This window comes from Athene cunicularia (assembly GCF_003259725.1).
Source record: "Athene cunicularia isolate RWA chromosome 11 unlocalized genomic scaffold, athCun1 chr11_part1, whole genome shotgun sequence".
In the NCBI taxonomy this organism is placed as follows: Eukaryota; Metazoa; Chordata; class Aves; order Strigiformes; family Strigidae; genus Athene; species Athene cunicularia.
The window spans coordinates 8,642,242-8,663,247 of record NW_020799113.1 but is presented as its reverse complement, the minus strand read 5'-3'; the positions used below and the strand labels follow the sequence as shown (position 1 = coordinate 8,663,247).

General features: G+C 39.4%; 1 protein-coding gene across 1 annotated transcript in view; it reads right to left on the bottom strand.

Moving 5' to 3' along the window:
• PEPD (peptidase D) overlaps window positions 1-21,006 on the bottom strand; it is a 150,429-nt gene that overhangs the window by 12,350 nt on the left and 117,073 nt on the right. The window contains exon 14 of the mRNA XM_026856947.1: window positions 7,777-7,961. Within this exon, the coding sequence (XP_026712748.1) occupies window positions 7,777-7,961 (185 nt within the window). The remainder of the gene's footprint in view (window positions 1-7,776; window positions 7,962-21,006) is intronic.

Here is a 21,006-nt window from a genome sequence, read left to right as displayed (position 1 = left end):
CCTTGTTTTCAACAATAACCATGATGTTGTTTTGTAGTTAGATGAAATGAAGAGTAAAAAATGTGAACACTGGCACAGCAGCCGTGTGGATATGTTTCTATTACTGTTATATCCTGGAGGCCTGGCCATGGAGCAGGACCCTGTCATACTCAGTGCTGTATGACTGTAAAGCATAAGCTGATAATTTGCCTCAAAAAAGTGTAGACAATAATCTAGAAAATTTTAACACCTGGGCATCTAAATGGAGACTCCCAGTGAATGTCTGGGAAAATTACTTTTTGAAGAACTGTTTATTTTCCTGTATATTGCAACAATAGACTATATCTGAAATTGTTTTCAAAGACTGATTTTATTTGGAGGTTTTGCTCACATTTTAAAATTGAGACACTCCCCCCACAGTAAGCACAGATGTATGACACTGTCATTTGCGACTGTACTCCTGCCAAGAACATCAGATTCCAATTAATGGTTCATGTAAGGTAACAAAAAACAGCATGTCTAGGCAATAAGGACTGTCAAGGGAACAAGAGAATTATTATGTAAACTGATTTCATTACTATGTAAGCAAAATAAAAGTTCAAATTAAGTTAAGTGTGCAGTAATATAAAATATAGATCTATTTTTGGAATAAGCAGGGAATTAGGAAGTATGCAAATATGCCTATCCCCCAGAAAAGTGGCTGTGGCAGACTAAAAGTTCCAATATCCCCAGAATACCTCAGCATAAGGATAATTTACTGCCTGCTCCTGAGCAACTCAATGGTTAATGTTTAATGGTATATGGTTTCTTTCCATAGAAGAACTGCAATGTGTATCATGCTGGATCTTGTCCCACAGACACAAGCTACCAGGCAAAGTGATCAGAAGCAGAAATAGCTCTAGGCCCACTTGTGTGAGTCTGATCTTGGGACCATCTTTGTATCAGGACAGGAGAAAAACACAGGTGATGTCTCTGTGCTGGCTGGACATTGCCCACAGGGCCCTTGCACTGCCTGGGGACGCACAAGCATGGAGATGCAAGTACACCGTCCCTCCTGAAACCAGGGGCCGCAACGCTTAGGTGGCATCACCAAGAAGCTGCCTCAAGCCAGCAATGGCAGCAAAACACGGCCACAGCAGAGATCACAAAAGCTACTCGTAACTGCAAATACTGAACCACAGTAAAAGACTCATGTAGCAACACAAACTAGTTTCTGGTACTTTTTTCCAGCTAAATCATCACATAACTTTTCTAAGCCTGACAAATAGTCTGTCCCAGTTGGATCACATCCAATACAGCGAAGTCCTAACAACTTTACCAAGCTAAGCGCAATCAAGTATTTAAATTAGTCAGAATACTAACATTATATTTAGATTATACGAAATCAACACCAAAGTGAAATCCAGCTCTTTCACTCTTCCCTGTTTTCCCATCAGGTATACCCAGCATCTAATTAGCTCATTTACTGTAAAAAGAACGGAGCGCTATGCAGCTAATAAAATAAAAGTCTTGAATTCCATTTCACTTGTCTCCTGGTCCCTTGTCTCTAAGCCCTTGTTTCTCTTGCTGAGTGCCACTAATGAAGATTAGTTTATTCAATCTATCCCGCTTTTTCCCAGCAGCCTGAGCTGCCAATAGTCACCTGAAGGAACTTGCCTTTGAAATCAGCAGCAGGTTACAGGAGAACATGCCCCAAGCATCACATACCACTTGTGGCATTTGCAAGTGAAAGCTTCCACTTCTGCAGGAAAATCTAATTACTAGCTGGAGCTTTTGGGACAAGACTCAAAGTTAATATTGAGGGAATGGAGGGCACACGATGTTTAACTGGCTATTTTTACTTGAAACATTTTTGTCTTTTCCTAGGTATTAACTGTGGTATCAGGTTTAAGCTGCCTAATAACTTTCCTGTTATTGCAGGGAATGAAGACGAATTGCCTGCCACTTACTTGAGGCACTGCTGCCTGCTCTGAGTCTGATAGAACTGAATTTCAATCCATTGCTACAGTGCGGTTCTGAGCATAACTTCCCATGTTATTTTTGCTTCCTCATCCTCAGATGCCACCAAGCTCCATTGCTATCATAATGGAAATAAAACATACAGATTATATTTTTTCTTTTTTCTTAATACCTAACCATGAGAAAAAAGAAGAAATAGCACAGAGTAAGAACCACCAGGTTGACAACAACATAAACCTGGAAGATGAGAATATTTAGATAGAGAATGCCTAAGACATGAGATAAAGAATTGCAAAAGCTACCAGCAACAGTTTTAAAATGAGACCAATGACAAGCGCCATTTAAATTCTAATAGACAGGTTTTCTTGTGACAGATGGAAAGCATACACAAGTGATGGCCTTAAATGAAAGGGCTTTTCTTTTGTGATCTTTTGATACTAATATTAGTGGAAACTGCATAGCAAAACCCCTAAAGCATACCTATAATACTTTTTATACCTTACTTTTACATATAATTGAAAGCAGAACTCTATTAGTTTGGGTTTTCTCTCATTCTGTGCCTAGAATGAATTGTTCAAAACCACACAAGCTCTGTTAGTTTCTGCTAAAATTTCAGAAAGATTTCTACTATAAATATTCAGATAAAAACTTTCTTAGCACACCAAGTCTCTTGCAACAAACTTCAACAAGTAAAACAATCATAAGCAAGTATCTCCTTCAAAAAAAATTAACCAGAACCAATGAAACCCACAAAAAACGCCCCAATGCTTTCTTTGAGAAGGGAAACCCCGTGGTGTGACAGGGCACAGTTTGCACCACGGCACTGCACCAACACAACACCTGAGCCTTCCCTCCTCTCCTGCCTCTCTCTGCTCAATTCCCAAGCCCCCATAAACACCCAGACTCCAGCATCTGTCTTCACAGGGAAAAGCTCCTGGGAAATATCACAATTTTTCTGAGCACACTTAAGATGCCACAGCAGGGTAAGATCTATGAACCTAACTCTGGGAGGGGTTTAAAATCCCACAGGAGAAGCTTACACTGCAGGAAACTCTCCCGGTGGGTGTTCGACCCAACAGATAAGAACAAGCACTATTGATTTCACTGCTGCTCTGCATGGAAATGCTGTAGAATTGAAAATCTTCACCAATTTGTTTCTTGCCTGCACTCCACCTCAATGGCCCACAAAACCACACAGCTCTGCTATAGAGGAATTCAAAGAATTGAAAAGAAAGTGATTCAAGGGGACCCCATGAAATAGAAGCAGCAGGTTTTTTTCTCCTAATCTTTTCTCAAGGTGTACAATCACTTGCAAGAATGAAATCTAGAGGTAGAACTGGTGAAAGTCCCCTTCATTCTTCGCTCGTAGCACCTACCATACAGGTTGTTTCATGTTTGCAGTTCCTGGGTACACACAGCTAGAGCCAGGCTTTTCAAGATTACGACCAAGTGAAGCAATTTGCATCACTGGGGCTCTACATAACAGCTTTAGGCCTCTTGGTAAATTCACCTCATCCTCTGCTTCTTAAAGGAAAAAACATTAATGCATCATTTGCAATGCTAACCACAAAAAAATGAAATCTTCTGTTTCAGCATAAAGTAGGATACATAAGGAAAATAATTTTTGCCAGAACAAGAAAGGGAACAAGATTATTCCTGTATTCTCTAGTAGGTTTGGTGACCTAAATCCCCAGACAGTCATCTGGGATCCGGGAGCATGATTTCTGTTAGAGCCAGACACAGCTTGTACACCTCTCTAAGCAGCAGAGATGTTCCCCAAGCATGCACAGTAATGGAAGGACACGGATAACTCCAGGATCAAAACAAACCTCTAACCTTAATTTGCTGATGCAGAATAGCGATGAAAGGATCAGCTTTTCATGAGAATAGAGAATTGAATTAAAACTTTAAACTAAGGTAAATCTTATAATTTTAAAAGACAAAACAAAATGAAACTCTTAATTCACAAGATGTTAAAATCACAGTAGTTATTAACCTAACCTAAATTAACTGGCTTATTATTATAGAAAGTCATCAAATGTACTTAGCATTCTTTAGAGCCTTACAGTCAATTAATATAACATGAAATTGAATCAACTCAAGCATCTAGAGACGCAGAACCTAGATTTAAATGAAAACTTCAGCCCCATCTACCTCAGGGTCTGAAAATTTGGGATCACCTACCACATTTTCCCCATTGCAAGAGGCACAAACCCTCATTTATATCCCGTATCGAATTTACCCAGAAACAAATGAAAGAGTGTGGGAAAACCATCTCCATGATTAAATTTTACAGCTGAAGCTAAACCCAGTGGAGTTTTCACCCTTTGAAGCTAGCTCTGCCTGACTAAGGGCCAGATTTTCTGAAGTGATTAGTACCACTGGGGCCGAATTTTCAGAAATGCTCAAGTTGTAGTTAGACCCGTAAAAGAAGCAGACAGATTTTCAAAGAAGTGTTCGATGCTTGGTTTCCCCACGAGGAATACCATGGTACACTGCAGGAGACCTGATTCTCGAAGGAGCCCTTGACTGCTGAGTACTTCTGAAAATCAGGACATTTATTTATGTGCTTCAGTAGGAAACACTGGTCTTTTAAAAATCTTGCCCTAAACACAGTTGCTAAGCTGCATTTATTGCTGGCCAAACCCAATTATTCTTTATCATGGCATAAAAAGGGAAGGAAAATGTTTTATTTTTCCAATATTCCAGAGTATCCTTTGCAGAAAATGTGCAAGTTTTTTACAGTGTTTGTCAAAGAGGAAGAAAGTGCTTGTTCAGTGCTGCATGTGAAAGCAGCTTACTGGAAAAGATGAAAACTTATTATTGCCAATTTTGAAAAAAGAAATCTTTGGCTACTAATGAATAACTAATCTAAGCTAACAATGTCTGGAAATAGTTTTTTTGGAACACACAAAACTTTGTGACGGATAAAAATTAGGAAATTAAAGCTTATTGTATTATTCCAAATGTAACTGTTTACACTTGAGGAAAAATAATGGAATAATATCCACTTGGAAAGTTTTTATTTTTAAAAAATCCTTTGTAATACTCCCAGAAATTCCCTCAGCCAAAAGCAAATAACTTGCTTCTTAACCAGCTAGAAAAAAGAGCGTGATACTACAGGCATGGGCTCAGTGTACAATAAACACAAATGGCTTTATGAAATTCTTTGTGAAAAATCTCACTAGCTGGTAAACATTTAAAATGCAGCAAAAACCACTCCACAGTGTGCTACATGTCTTCAAAATGTGTTTTCTTATGAAACAACAAGGCATAGATAAAAAAACCTTCTCCCGTTTATTAAGAACATGTATCACACTCACATGAGAAGTGCCCAACTGCTCGCATTTAGATTTACCTGGGGAAAACCACGTCCCCTGAAGCCTTCCAGTGCCTCCCTGGCCCCGCAGCCCTACGCTCCCTCCTGACGTGGGCAGGGACTGTGACTCCCATTAGAGCTTCAGGACTGGAGATAGTTAATGCAGCTCAGCCCACTGAAAGGCTTTTGATGTGGGGTTTCCACTGTCAGGTTGCTCCAGTGCCCAGGTACCTCACCTCAGTCAAATGACCCAACATAAAGAGCCTCATCCTTTGGGTCAGAGAGAAGTGATGGGTCTAACAGAGGTGGAATTAATGCTGCAGAGACAGTTTAAAAGGGCTGCTCTTCTGCAGAACCCCCAAATCATTATTTTTCAAGCTAAGCTGATGCCACGCATCCATCTATATGCACATTCATATGCAAATGCAGGACTTCAGCTATTTGTGAGCTCACACACGTGCTTCTCCCACATTCAGGAAATCTGTTATTTAGGATTGGATTTTGAAAATAGATTAGCCATGCAAACATTCTTAATGTAAGAATGCAGTTGCATGTCTACACAAACAAATCAATTTACTATTCGCAGGTATAAAATTCTCTATCTGCATAGAGCTCTGGTGTTTTTACACATGCTAAGTATGAAAGCGGAGAGCCTAACTCATTTGACAATACAATCTCTATATCCATTTTCATCTATAACAGGTTGCTCATTCAAAACTGTGTAGATTGGTCTGCTTTCAGAAAAATTACAAATATAATATACTGGATAATTAACAGTTATAAATTTGATCATATGTAAATAAAAATTAATTTCAAAATTGATTCCGCAGCTCATATGCCAAACTACTGAAACCTGCTGAGAGATGGAAGGTATATAGGGTTAGTTGCTCTATACTGCCCCCAAATCAGTTCTAGAAATCTCCCTTGAAATTAAGGTACTTGTTCTAACCTTCAAAGCATACAGTTTCTAAGTAAAAACCAAGCCCAGTACTTTTCACTCTCACAATTCTCACTTGTTCCTAAAATTTAGTTATGTCTTTACCCTACCGAGTCTTGAATATGTGCTCCAGTTTATCTAAGTCCACCAAATCCAGACAGGTTATACACAACGCTGGCAAAAAAAAAAATCTAAGCAAAGCCATGCAACATTGGGGTCCTGGATTTTTAAGTCCATGAACTCCCCGAGTAATGACATCCCTTGTGCTTTGCTGAATGCCTCTATGTGTACACAGAGAGAATGCACTTGGGAGAGATAGAGGGGCAAACATCCATCCTTTCTATATTAGCTAGTGAAGAAAATTTAAAAGTGTTAATAGGGTTGCTTTTGATTTTTGTTTCATTTTTATTACGTATAAGTTTATTAGCTGATGCCAATACATTGTCATCACAGTATTGTGTTTCAACAATAATTATACTGTGAACATAACGAGTACCCTCAAATATTACATACTGTTTCTTCCCTGCCTGCCAAAGTGAACCCAGCAATAGCAGCTGTTATGTAGCCTGTCCACTCAACTTGAACAAGCTCCAAAATATGCTTAAACCTTATCTAAAAAGTTCTTAGTTTCTTTTTCAGGTTCTTGTAAAAGAACACCTTACATAAGAGAGAAGGCAAATGATCCGTTTTCACGCTGAATTATTGAAAATCCTTAAACAGTTAGCCTCAAATAACCAATACATAACACACAGAAAATCCTTCTGAAATCTTTCTGAAGCTGCTGTAAACTTCCTTTCTTTATTCAAAACTTAAGTTCAATTCCCCTTAGAGATGTTTTTTTTTCGTATCATTGCAAACATCTTGCTATTCGCTGGTTACAGGATTTTACCCATTCTGTGCTTTCAGACCACAGTCATGCACCATCATACTAATTCAAGGAAAAAGCTAATAATTCTGTATTTTCTGCAGAAACTCACAATACAAGAGGTTATCCTTTCACATTTGCAAAGACTGGAAGACTTGATGCATTTTTTTCTTTCTATTCTTATTCCAGGACAACACATGTACACAGGTGCCCATGTTGACACTGGAGATCAAAGTTCAAGACAGGAATATGAGACAGGTTGTTTCCGTATGACACAGCCATCAGGATTTACTAGCCTAGGTGAAGCACTGGGCTCCCATTGCTGTCTCGCATCTGGAATGGAGCAAGTGAGACTTCCCACTACAGGTCTCAAGTAGACAGAGATGCTCTCTGCCACAGTATGCTTGAGTTATATGTGTTACAGTGATGACTCATGGAGGAATAACACAATTCATGTAGAAATTGAACAGATTAAGAATGCCCAAAGGGTGGCATCAGCTGACTTCTCCCCATAAGCAGTTTCTGTTTTAATGAACAAATAGATTCCCTTAAAGTAAACTGCATAAATTATCACATCCAGAAAAAGACACACTTGAATGCACATCTGCTCCACCTCTGAGAAGATGGGACCGGCTACTCATGCATAAACTAACAGAAATGCTGATTGATTAGAGAGGGGTTAATCTGCAAGGCAGTTGAGAATGGACTAACACTAACCTCTGGGTAGCCTCCAACGTCATGCACATCGATTCCAAGTAGATGTCCAAGTCCGTGTGGCATAAATACTGCACCCAGATGAACCTTCACCATGTCATCTACATTGCCTTTCAGAATGCCAATTTTAGTCAACTCCTCCAGATGGACTCTGTCAGCCAGACGGTGCATATCAGGCCAGGCGACCCCTTAGAGAGCAGAAATGAGCAGCTGAGTTAACTATTGCTAAAAGTTTTTAAAGATGACTTTCAAAATGCAGATGTAACACATGCCCTTGGTTTATATAAAAAACAAAGGTGGAAAGAGCAACTACATTAGCACAAAAATACTTTAAACAATACAAAATTATTTTACCCTGCACACGAAGCACAGAAAACTAAAGAGAAACAGCAGCACCTTATAATCCAGATCCATGTGAAAAAATGTTACGACACTGTAAGCATGTCTATGCAGATGCAAATGTATCAGTGAGTTTTCTAAAAGAATGTCAACTGTAAAAGGCAGGTCTTTAAAATGCAGAGCATAAAATATTACTATCCTATTATTTTCAATAATGATCGTACCCATTTAAAAGGTTTGAGATGGACAGTACTTTTCTACGTATGTAGAAGATTTAAAGCCCACATCCTTCTGGCAAAGACGCTCTCCAGAAATTAATGATTCCCTTGTGTTAATGGGCTGTGTAAAACACAAGTCCTCTAATACACGTACTAAAACAGCATTACAAAATACTGTTGGTTGACTGGAGACAGAGTGCCAGGATACATTAGATTTCTATTATTTTGGTATAGGATACAATTTTGTTTGACAAACTGCTGGGGGGAGGAGGGAGGAAGAAAGCAGCTCTTTTGTTAGTAACACAGTACTGTCTTAATTAGTTCACCATGGCTTTGAGTCATCATCAACAGAGTGGTTGCAGAGTCAAGACAACTAGGGCTAAGGTACAGTAGAAGAATATTTTCCTTGTTCAATTTTGGCATGATTAAACAAGTAAAAAATGAGCAATTTTTAAGGCCCAAACCCCCACCAAGTTCCATTTCTTTAATCCAGTTAAACACGCAGCTCTAGGGTCTTGTGAACAGGAATGTCATATCATAATTACATTAGCACTTCTTGCTGAAAGTACAGACGCTTCAAAGGCTGAAATAAAATCATCCTACGGGAGTGCTTAAATAAAATTCAGTTGTCTTATATGGCTCTGATATAAAGGTCAGAAACAAACCGAAGAGCAAGTGGCTGCTCTGTCTCGCACACTGGCCACACAGAAACAATGCGCCTTTACACTCCCATTACGCCGACTGGGAATCAGCTCAGGGTGTAAGCAAGTAAACAGGCGGCCTCCTTTTGCCCATCAGATTACTCAGATATCAAACATTTTGGCCTGTTGTATGCATGTAGCTGAAGAAACACCTTCCTTCCCCAAGCAAGACCACGAGACACGTGTGCAGCACAATATGCTGGACAAACTCTTGGTTGATGTTTCCTCACAAAAGCCATTAGTTCCCAAGTGAGTGATACGCACCCACAAAATATGTACAGTCTTCCTGTTCAAAATGTGCTATTTTTGTGTTTTCCCTCCATCAAAAAGGATTTTTCTTTTCTTCAGTAAGAATGAATACAGCTATAACCAGTTGTTCTTTGACAACCGTGTTCAACAATTACACTTGACAAGAATTCATCTTTTTATCTTTCTGAATATCGATTACATTGCAATTTTCACTTCTCTAGATTCATCTGTGTTTCACGGCTATCTCACAATAAGCTGCAATCTATTGCATGATACACTGAAATGATTACAATCTACTGCATTGCCACTACAGATATCAAACTGGAGGTATTACTGAATCACAATTGCTTTCCTGTTTATTTTGTAGTTATGGGAATATGATAATTCTGGATATGATATCCCAGATGCTCTGAATCAACTTAAGATGAGGTGCCTGAGAGAACTGAAGACGAGGTGCCTGTTGTTTGCAGTACAGCTTCCCTCTGCAGCTGTTCGGGTACTATTCATCTCAACTACTGTGTTCAGATTTGGGCCCCTCACTACAAAAAGGCCATTGAATGACTCGAGCGTGTCCAGAGAAGGGCAACGGGGCTGGGGCAGGGTCTGGAGCACAGGTCGTACGGGGAGCGGCTGGGGGAACTGGGGGTGTTTAGTCTGGGGAAGAGGAGGCTGAGGGGAGACCTCATCGCCCTCTACAGCTACCTGAAAGGAGGGTGCAGAGAGGGGGGAGGAGCCTCTTGAACCAAGTAACAAGCGATAGGACAAGAGGGAATGGCCTCAAGTTGTGCCAGGGCGGGTTTAGACTGGATGTTAGGAAGTATTTCTTTGCAGAAGGGTTTTCAGGCACTAGAATGGGCTGCCCAGGGAGGTGGTGGAGTCCCCAGCCCTGGAGGGGTTTAAGAGTTGGGTCAACATAGCGCTGAGGGATCAGGTGGAGTTGGGAACTGTCAGTGTTAGGTTAATGGTTGGACTGGATGATCTTCAAGGTCTTTTCCAACCTACATGATTCTGTGATTCAACCCAAACCCGCAGACTCCACCTAAAGAGGTACAGTGACCTTTATCAGTAAGGAAGAGATACCATTAACAAGAGACACAAAGATTAAACTGATCAGAAAAAAAACACCAAACCCACATATCCATCTCTCTGCAGAAGTTTAACAGACCAAATGAATGACTCTACTGCCCTAACTGAAAAGATAGCCGTGGTTGTAAATTTCTTTTTCTCTCACAGAGAAAAAGCATGACTATTTCTCCTCTCCTCCTCCTGCCCAGAGCTCTGTGTTCTTCATCTATTTTGGTTTTTATTCATCTTAACTATTTCATTAGAGATTGAGAATAACAAAAAGCTCCACTGCAAAATAAAAAATGAGGCCAGATGGAAAATCTGCAGCTTTAGGCTCTCGGAACAAGGGAAGCCCTTCAGACAGAGGCCAGCAAAACAACTCCGGAATACTCTTTTTATCATCTAGTCAGTGCCATCGTTTTACTAGAGATGGGAAGCACTTCAGCTCCAGTTCAGAATCTTCAGATAGCACTGGGAGGGAAATTAAGCTACTGCTGGAGACGCCCTGCTAAATAGTACAAATCTTGTTTTATAAGTAAATAGGTGTTCAGAGGGTCTTAATTTTTTTAAAAACATGTTTACAGATAGCTTGCATTTTCTATTGTATTGTCTGGCTTCAGGTTTTATTCTACTGTGACTACCACATGGTGGTATTTTGCACTGTTAGGCCATAACCCTCCAAACCACTTAACCTATAAGCATTGTATACTACAGTTATACATGCACAGATTATTACTAGTGTGCTAAGATGAAATATGAGGATATTTTTGAGCTGACTAGAGACAGGGAACTAAGTGGAGTGATCTTACTGGTCTTCACTTAAAAAAATGATGATATCCATGTCTTGATATGAGTTGATTCCCATTATGCTAGGAATAATCTTTAATAATAAGGTACAAATGGGTTTTCTCCCCTTTTTTTAAACAGGAAATTTGACAAAGAAAGGGGATGTAAATGCAAATCTTCAAACATTTCCTAGTACCCTTATAATCTTAAAAAGATTAACTTTGTTTAAAAAAATAACTACTGTAATAAGGCAATTACTTAAAAGAACAGAACACAATCTACTGAAGGAAGCCATCCTAATTCGAAAAAGATCTTTGTCAATTTTATACATATATTCATAGGCTGTATATATTTAATATATGGTAAACAGAAATACACACTTCTTCAAGTTTACTTTAAACCTAAAATTATACTAGGTTTATGTGGCAGTTAAAATCTTTATAATACAGTGGCTTGTTCAAACCCAGCCATCTCTGGGACTGGCTGACATGTCTGCACTCAACTGTCATTAACTATTAAGCATACCTGAAGAGCTAAAGTCCTCAAATTCTGCTCATCTAACTTTCCTATGTCCATACTGAACTTCTAATCATCGTGAAAAGCAGAGAAGGGAGGAAAACTCAAATACCACAGCTAACTTGACTAGGAAAGCCACAAGCAGAATTTTTTGGTACTATTACATAATGTGCAATTCAACAATAGATGTCCCAGAAGGACCTGCAGTGAGGGTACGTGAATCTATAGTATCTATATTCTGTTCAGATGTCGGTGCACACATCTATCTGTGGATAGCTTTAGCATGTTAAAACAAAGAAACTTATAATAAAGAAGCTTTTGTGCAGGCAGCCAGGGAACAATCTGCACAACAGATCAGCATTTGCAGATGCAAAGAAAAAACAGTAACTAAACAATGCTGAATGAATAACATTTTGTACAAAGAATCCTTAATTCATGGAGGTTACTTGATGTTCAGGCACTTCAGTTTTTTGGATCAGCAGTGGTCCAGTGGAGAGCTCTGTCATCTGTCGCAAGCTGACACAGCAGAAGTCAAACACCGTATTAGCATTCTTGTAGTGAGAAAACACAGTTAAAAAACTCCTGAGAATTACAACTTCTACACAAGTGACTCTAACATCACTTATGTGAGTTACTGCGATGCCTGACTGTTTTGCAACACCAGCCTGCACTAACCTCCCACCACCAATCACCCACTAGGATGTCTTACTCATATATTATGCAGGAGTATTGTTTTTAAGCTTTGGTGAAGTTTATCATGGCTGCAGACATGCTTTTTTGTGTAAAAAGGTTAGTTCCATTACTATCTTTAAGCCAATTTATAAACCAATTACAGTCCACTGAGAGATGAGGTTTAGAAAGCTAGATTGGAGGGTCCTTGGACTTTGACAGCTTGTACCAAAATGAGTCTGCACTCAGTAAAATCTGCTGATGATGTGTCTGCTCCATTCTTAATTCTCTGCCAAACGAGATACTGCGTAATACAGGTCACTGAACCAGCGACTGGCTCCTCAGGAAAGCTGTTACCAAGGCTCATTAGGTTGCAATTCGTTACCTGCCATGCAGCATGTACTTGGTCAAGAGGCCAGGACAAAAAGCACCTTTTATAGCAACCAAAGCATGTGAGATCCCTTGAGATACAGAGCGGATGAACTACACAGCGACGACCAAGCAGTGGCTATGTCCAACAGTGCAATGTGGCAGATCGTGGATTAATTAAACATATAACTATGGAGGCTGTTTTCAGATACCACGCAAACAGTATAGCAGAGGTTTGCACATGTGTGAGGTACTGTGTTTAAAAATGGCAAACTTAACACATTAAGTTTACTAAAAAGGGCTTTTAAAAATTTATTTCCATCAACCTAAATGTTATCTATTATCCTTAGATACTACTGTTACAGAAAAGATGCATACTGTTTTGCTTCCTTGAAAGTATTTCCTCTCTAATTCTGTTTGCCAACACCACCACCCCCTCCCCGTTTCAGATAAAACACCGTGTTTTAGGGACTCAGAAACATCATATAAAGATCTCTGCAATAATCTGTAACCTCTTTGCTCATATCATTGATAGGCAAGACTTTTGTTCAAAAAAAATAAATGCTTCTAGTGAAACCAGGAATCAAAAGCATCCCTAACTTTTAATGAACATACCATAACATTTTAAACAGTAGAATTAAAAAGATGAGTTGTTATAACACATCACACTATAAACTGTTCCTCAGTTGCTGTTAACTCACTGGTATTTTCATTCCAGTGATTATTTTCTGATGTTTTATTAGAAGCTATTTGAGAACATAAAGTAGAAACAGCATACAAAACTAATCTAGAATTACTGCGTGGTATTTAGCCACTTTGGTCGGAAAGTGCTCAGAAAAGGCCTAACAGGATTTTTTTGGCCGCTACTTAGGGTACTTTGTGGTTGTAATATGACAATGATTAAACCACAAATGATTTAGCAGGGTTTTTTTGTTGTTGTAGGGTGGGGTTTTTCTGCCAGCACAGATGTCACAATCTTACTGAAAAAAATGAGTATGGCAAGGTTGTAGTAATTTTTCCCCAGATTGTGCTAAGGTTAAGTTACATTTAATTTCTGAGTGTCCACAGACAAGGGCAAATGGCCCTATGTCCCCTGGCAGTGCCACTGAAATGCAGACATAATGCAATCTCTGTCCAGCCAGCAACCCACTGGAACAGATTAAAATCTGCCAACACACAGTGACCATATCAGACATGCAACAATAGGTCCTTAAAAATTCCAATAAAATCTAGTTTAAAAACCAAGCTAAAACATTATTTAAATACTAAACCAAATTATTTCTTTCCTCTTCATTTGGGTGCTAGAGAACAATTTGTGGAATTTCTGATTTTCATACTTTCCTTTTGGCCCACTACATGAAACAGCAGTTGCTCAGTTATCGAGCTTGGTTTCTTGCAGCACCAGGTAAGGCAACTGCAACTGGACAAGGAATCAAGAGTGAGAAACCAAAATGCCGTACTCAAACACTGACAATGTTTGGGCGACAGCGAAGCTGTTCAAAGCTCCATATACTGTGTAGATAACTAATGTAAGCCTCACAGTCAGCACTGGATGGCTACATGGATGCTTAATTCAGGGACGCAAGAATAGGAAAAAGATTGGGGGAAGGAGGGAAGTGCTTGGAGGGAGTGATTGTGGTGTGGAAACTTATCAATCTCTGGAGTTTAGAAAAGCCTCTGTTTAGATAAGATTCAGGGCAAACAGCATAATCTACGTCTAGCAGGTTTGCATTCTGACAGCTACAGCTGATGCAGTGTCAAGATCGAAGGACTGACGAACTTTGTACTTCAACTCAAATTACAATGTGTAATGGGTGCATATCCTGAATACTGAACTGAGAGAAAATCAGTGCACATCAGAACATGTAAAAGCAGCTTATTCCCCCCAAAGCCACTGTTAAAATCAGAATTGTACAACATTAGAACATTACGACTTGTTACAAATAAGAAAAAATAAGATTTTTTTTAAAAAACAGCCTTAAGCCAAAACCCATTCAGTAGAGAAAAGCTAAAAAACATGCAGCTAATTTAGGCTCTAAGTCTGTAAAGACCTCTAAATAGATTTGCAGACACCTCCCCGAGAAGGGCTGCTCAGACACCTCCACAGGAGAGGGACTGCAGGGCAGAACGGCCCAACTGTTTTGAAGTGCCTGGGTTTATACACTTGGAAATAACTCAGCATTATTTTAGTCTTCCTAGCCTTGCAGTGGTCACTGTATGCACGGGTCAGCTCCTGTGCGTTAGGCACAAGCGGGGAAGAGCAGCTCCCAGAAGGTTTGCAGTCAGACTTGACTGAAATCTTGCATTTCAACAGATTGCTGCTTGCACAGAGGAACTGGAGGATCTGCTGAATTTGACAGAAAGTACTGCTTTTTTTCTCTCTCACCTCTTGCTGTAGGTTACGCTATTCTGTCAAGGTTAAGTTACGTGTCCAACAACGAGAACTCCAATAATCAACGACAGCATTTTATTTAATAGTATCTTGCAAGAATCAAGGATTGAAACCTGACTGTCAGTATTGTCCATGCATCCCTTAGTTCCCTCAGCTTTTACCTCCGAAGTGGTGGCTGACACTTTAACCATTTATAGACAAAAATGGAATTAACTTACCACAGAAAGCTGTACTACCTTTTCTGGGTCAACCTCAGAGAGTTAGTATCCAAAGAGAAACATTTATGAACATTAATGCTAGCAAGAAAAATACAGCCAACTCCATTCAATAGAGGAGAGAGCAGAATACAAATAGCTTTTTAAAACATATAGTGACAAGATTTACTTTCCAATCCGTCTTTAACACAATAACACATTCTTAACTGCAAGGGGGAAAAAAATAATACTGCTGTGTCATTCAGCAGTATTTGTGAATATCAAATACTGGTTACAACATGCCCTGAAAGCATTTGTTCTTTAGAGGAATTAATATAAAATCTTCAACTTCTGTCATTAATGTTTTATTTCTGAGAATAATTGTTTTGCTTTGGATATTACAGCAGATTAATAATGATCAGCAGCACTTTGCCTAAAATATGACAATCTGAATGGGAATAATTCATATGGGCATTTAGAAATTATATGAACTGTAAAATAGATTGTGCTCCCACACCCTTCCCTGTTGTGCTATTGTCAAAAGGTCCAGTTTACAGTCCAATTTCTTTCTAAAAATTCATCAAAATTAGCTACTGGTTTTATACAGCACAACAGACAAGCATGCCCACATGGTGTTCTACCAAGTACAACTCCGGACTACATAAAATAAAACCCAAATGACTTGCATAAAAAAACGCCCACTGCATGTGAATGAGAACCTTGTACTCAACTTGGAAGGAATACATACTAATAACAGTTACAATTATTTTCCTTACGTATAATAAATTTTAATCCTGGTTGAATACAGTGACAATTACTCTAAAGCAGTATTCAAAATAGTAGCAAATAAAAATAAATCTGCATTCTAAAGAAGTTAGAGAACTGTCATGGACAAAAAGAAATAGTAATCTGTGAAGTTGCAAATTTTGAATTTGCATATGTTCCTAAGCACAACTCTGCTAAACTTAATAACAGAAACAACTGCTAGTAGTACAATCTGCTATGCCAAATAACCCTAGCTACTAGTTTCCGATTAAACAGTTCTTTAATTATTTGGTTATTATAATCCTTGGTTCTACTTGAGCTAAATTCTTCACTATTCTTCTTTTTTGTAAGAGACATGTTATTAGAACATAGAACAGGGAATCATACTGCTACTTTGAGTTCAAATTGCAGCATTTTCTGTCGTCTAAAATAGATTATTTATGAAATTGCTACTTGTTCACTGATCCTAACTTCTCCTGACAGTCTCACTGAAAGAACTGTGCCTCAATATTTAGACAGCATAATGTTTTCAGGAGTACATACCATCCAAAGTTTACATTCTGCTGTACAAAAATACAGACTATTCACCCTCTAAATTCCCTGGGCTTATATCTACCTCCATGAGCTTTACCACTTGAATCCCTTAGCAGCAGGCAAACAGGGAGGAGGCAAAACACTGGAAAATAAAGTGGCTGCTTTGGTTTGTCCTTCTAACTGACAACATTCCTTGGAAGGATGCACATGGGGAAACCAGCTAAGGCAGCTCCCTCCATTGCAAAGTGGACCAACGAACAAAAATTGAAGAATCGGGAGAAAGGCACAAAGCCTTGGCATAGGGTTTCACACAGCAGCTCAACACTTGTGCAGTTAAAGCTGCCCAGAAGACAAAGGTCGAGACCAGGTGGGATTACCTTCGTTTAGCATCCTGCACCTACAAATACACAAGACTTTCTTTGGTCCTCTGCCACCACGGGGAAACCAGAAAGAGGAGTGGCCAACACTCAAACTCCAGGTACAACTGTGGCAGCAACCTAAGTACTCACATGCTGAGCCTGGATTTAAGGTTGTGTATGGCAGGTAGCACACCATGGAGTTGTCATGTTTCACCATAGTGACTTCCCAAGGACCTTTTCTCCTGGTCTTTAAAGGAAGGCCTCAGAGTTAGACCTACAGGAACATCTAATGCCTTCCTCTGAATTGTTCTGCGCATCCACAGTTCAGCCCTAAATCTACTGAACACAAGAAAGAAGAGCACAAGAAAGAGTGGAAGGGTTACTGCTAACTTGAGAAAAACACCTTCAGACACCTATTCTCAGCTGCAAAACACAAGACTTGATCTGGCAAGAGGAGGGATTATCAGCTACAGAGAACTTTCTGTAGTCCAAGGCAGACAGCTGCTGGCCTGCACTCACTGACTATTTGCTCCAACCCTCTTCCCCTGGCCTCTTTACCTCAAAACACCTTAGACTTTTGAGAACTACTTACTTCTTTGCACTTATTCAGCACCTACAGCAAAAGGGGACACATTCCTGTTAGGATCTAAGGACAGCTGATACCTACATGATTAATAGAAGGATGTTTTATTTGCTTGACACATGGGTTTACTTCTTTTCCTGAAATGTTTTTGACTGGTTTTGAAGTGTACTTGACTGTACTTTCTTGCTCAAATATTACATGGCAATCCTGGCATCAATGAAATCTGCAATGGCTGATCTTATATCCTGGAAGAAAGGGTTTAAGAGTGTAAAGATTCCATGACTTTATGTGAAACTTGAGTTCTGGGAAAGCTATAAAGAGGCAAGGCATCTTCCAGCCCTAATATGGAGAAACCTCCACCTCCAATATCAGAGATGTTAGTCCCAGGACAGAGATTTCTTTCAAGATGTTCCTCTACAGGATTTATCAGAAAAGCAAAGCCCGAAAGCCAGAGACAACAGGATACTCACCCTCCTGGATGGTAAAATGCAGAACTTTGGGATATGCATATACCTCTGAGCATGAGCTCCAACTGAAAAAATGCAAATACAAATCTTACAGGGAGACCCTATAGTAATGTCATTGTCCCGAGGAAAACTTTCACACTGCACATAAGCTGACTTGGTGAACAACAACTTCTGTGCATATTTGGAACCAATTTTTATTTTTCATTTTATTGAAACAAACAAACATCAATCAGCAAATATTCCCAGCTGCGCAGCTAACGTCTGAATGCAATTTTGGTTCAATAGGGACTTTGGATATACAAGCTTTTAAAATCATATAAATGTAGAGATAGGGAATTGAGTAGCTGCCAACCTGGCCTTACTCAACTGTTCCTTGGGAGCAGTTTGCTAGACAAAGAGATCTCTTTTTTTAAACTGGAATTTAGGACAATAAACCTTACTGATCGAGGTGTTTTAATTCTTACTTCTTAATTCTCCCCCCAAACCTAATGTGTATAACTTAGATTGAAGAAAGTTTTTTTCTGTTTGTTTCTTTAAACATACACAAGTTTTGCAGTAGTACCAGGAATGCTAAGCACAACAAGCTCCCTTCTTTCCCTTTCTCCTGTGGCTTTCCATTAGTCTACAGAGAAGACAGGGAGGAATGTTCAAAGGTCCCAGTGTGCAATTGCAAAGGGATGAAAATGGAAAGTATGTGATTGCTCCAATATTTAGCTCATTAATCTTAAAGACTCTGTTTATGGTCTAGTGCATTAATCTAAAATAGTTTTAACTGCAAAGCTTAAAGATAAGCATACTTCCTCTTTATTTCTTCTCAACACAGTAGGAGATTTAATATATTTAAGAAATTTCAATGTTTCTATAAATAGAAACTGTATATAGAAACTTCCTATATGTAGAAACCATACTGTCCTCGTCAACCAGGAATTAAATTTACAGAACTCTAATTGTTAATATTTTCTAAATGCTCAAGATAATAATCCAAATAATAAATAGCAGAAATCACTTGAGAGGCAGGACATGGTATAAACACACGGTAATTTGCTAAAGAATAAAAAAGAAGCTATTTCACAGTGACTTCCCAAACACTATTGGACTCGTATGTACCACTGACGTAAAGCACCCATATGAGAACACAGTGATACTCAAAGCTGGGTTAAGTATGAATACGCTTCACACACAGAAGCTGAAGCACACCACTGTCTGTTGGCTTGCAAAGTACTACCTCCTCTGTTAGGAGCTAGAGTTGAACACACAGGCATTGATTGCCATCAACACTTTTTTCTTATATCACTGACATTTTCATTTGCATGTTTCAGAACATACTTAGAGTCATGGAGTGATCTGGGTTAGGAGGGATGCCAGGAGGGCATCTGGTTCAAACCCTGGCTCAGAGTAGGTCAAACTTCTAAGTTAGATCATGTTTCTCTTTCTATAAGTTTCAGAGAGGGACTTGCAGCAAAACCAATTATTTCAAATGTTTCTTCAAATAGATTTATATTAATGACAACAAGAAAACAATACTGGTCTCCAAGGTGTAACATGACAAATGATGGCTATTAAAGCTATTTCATTGACATTGGATCTAACTTATGCAACTGAGATAAAGAATGGGAGAATCCTGAGACAGGATTTAGGAACAATGCACATGTGCCCTTTTAAGTTCTTCAGATGTTTCCACGACCAAGAGACATGTCAAACTTGTTCACAAAAGGGTCTAATCTACCCCTGCAGTTCAGGCTTTCAACTGCTGCCCTGACAGTTGTCCACTGGACGCGCTACAGACATTAGAGTTGAGACCTCACACCGTGCCGTTAACCATTACACTATATGGCCTTATGCCTATTGATGTTGTGCTACACAATACTTTTTCTCCCACCACAGGGGGCTTTTTTTCAGCCTGGGCAATTACAGGGATAGGGGAGAACTACGCTAAAAGCAGTACTTTTATAGTCACAGCATCAAGGCTTCCCGAGTTAGGCAGTATCAACTGATGCTGTCTGCACAAGATTTGCTTGGAGCCTCAGTACTGATGTGTTATGGTCCTTTGGCTACATGACCACCTACTCCTTTAGATAGGACTTCAATAGGAGCAAGGCCTTTTTCATGCTGCTGCCTTTTTCATTCCTACAGTAAAACTTCTAAAACTTTTTGGAGATTTTCAATGACACTCACACAGGAATAGACCCAGTGCTACGTTTTGTAATGTAGGCAGCTGGCTAAAAGACAGAAGACCTGATGCAAGCAAAACGGCAACATCCATTCATGCGTGACTACAGACAAGAGAATTCACACGGAGAAGAGCCTCAGAAGTACCTTCAGCCCAGTGGAAAAGCTTCCATCAGACCAACCAAACCTTCCTACCAACCACAAGATACAAATCCACAGGAAAGCTCAAGTTCATTTAGTTCTGGGGATCCCTTACTTCCAGAAGACTTTAATTCCAAGGCAAGCACAGCTCCTTCTAGACCACTGAAGATATCTGTTCCTTGTATAACTCCTCTTCCATCTGTTGTAAAAGCTGAAAGTGTGCAGGTAAAGTAACAAGAGACTTCACAGAAACACAAGCATGGCAAATGCACCTGAATGTTGCCACTGGTAATCAGCAACCATTTTTCCCTCAGACTCAGAGTCCCAGCAGGATGCTAGACAACTTGCTTCAAACACAAATTTATTTATTCTTTTTACATTTGTTCATTAATAATTTTCTTTCATTTTAGCAGTGTCTGGCTTGACAATCTGGAGTCTGATTTGCAGAAAGGCTGGGCACTCACAGCTGTAACAGAGGTCAAAACAACTGGGGCTTGAGCAAGAGCAATGTTCAACTCTCTTCAAAAAAAAATCTCAAGTCTGATGAATTTCAGTCTTGGAATCCCAAATGAGTCAATAGCTTTTACACTAGCTTCTCCAGACTGTCTGCTGTTGCCTGCAGAAGGGTAAATGTTGCACACTTCCACATCACTAAGATGAAGTGCAAGCAAACTTACTGTCTGTCAAGCACCTGTATAGTGTTGTGATGAGTACTCT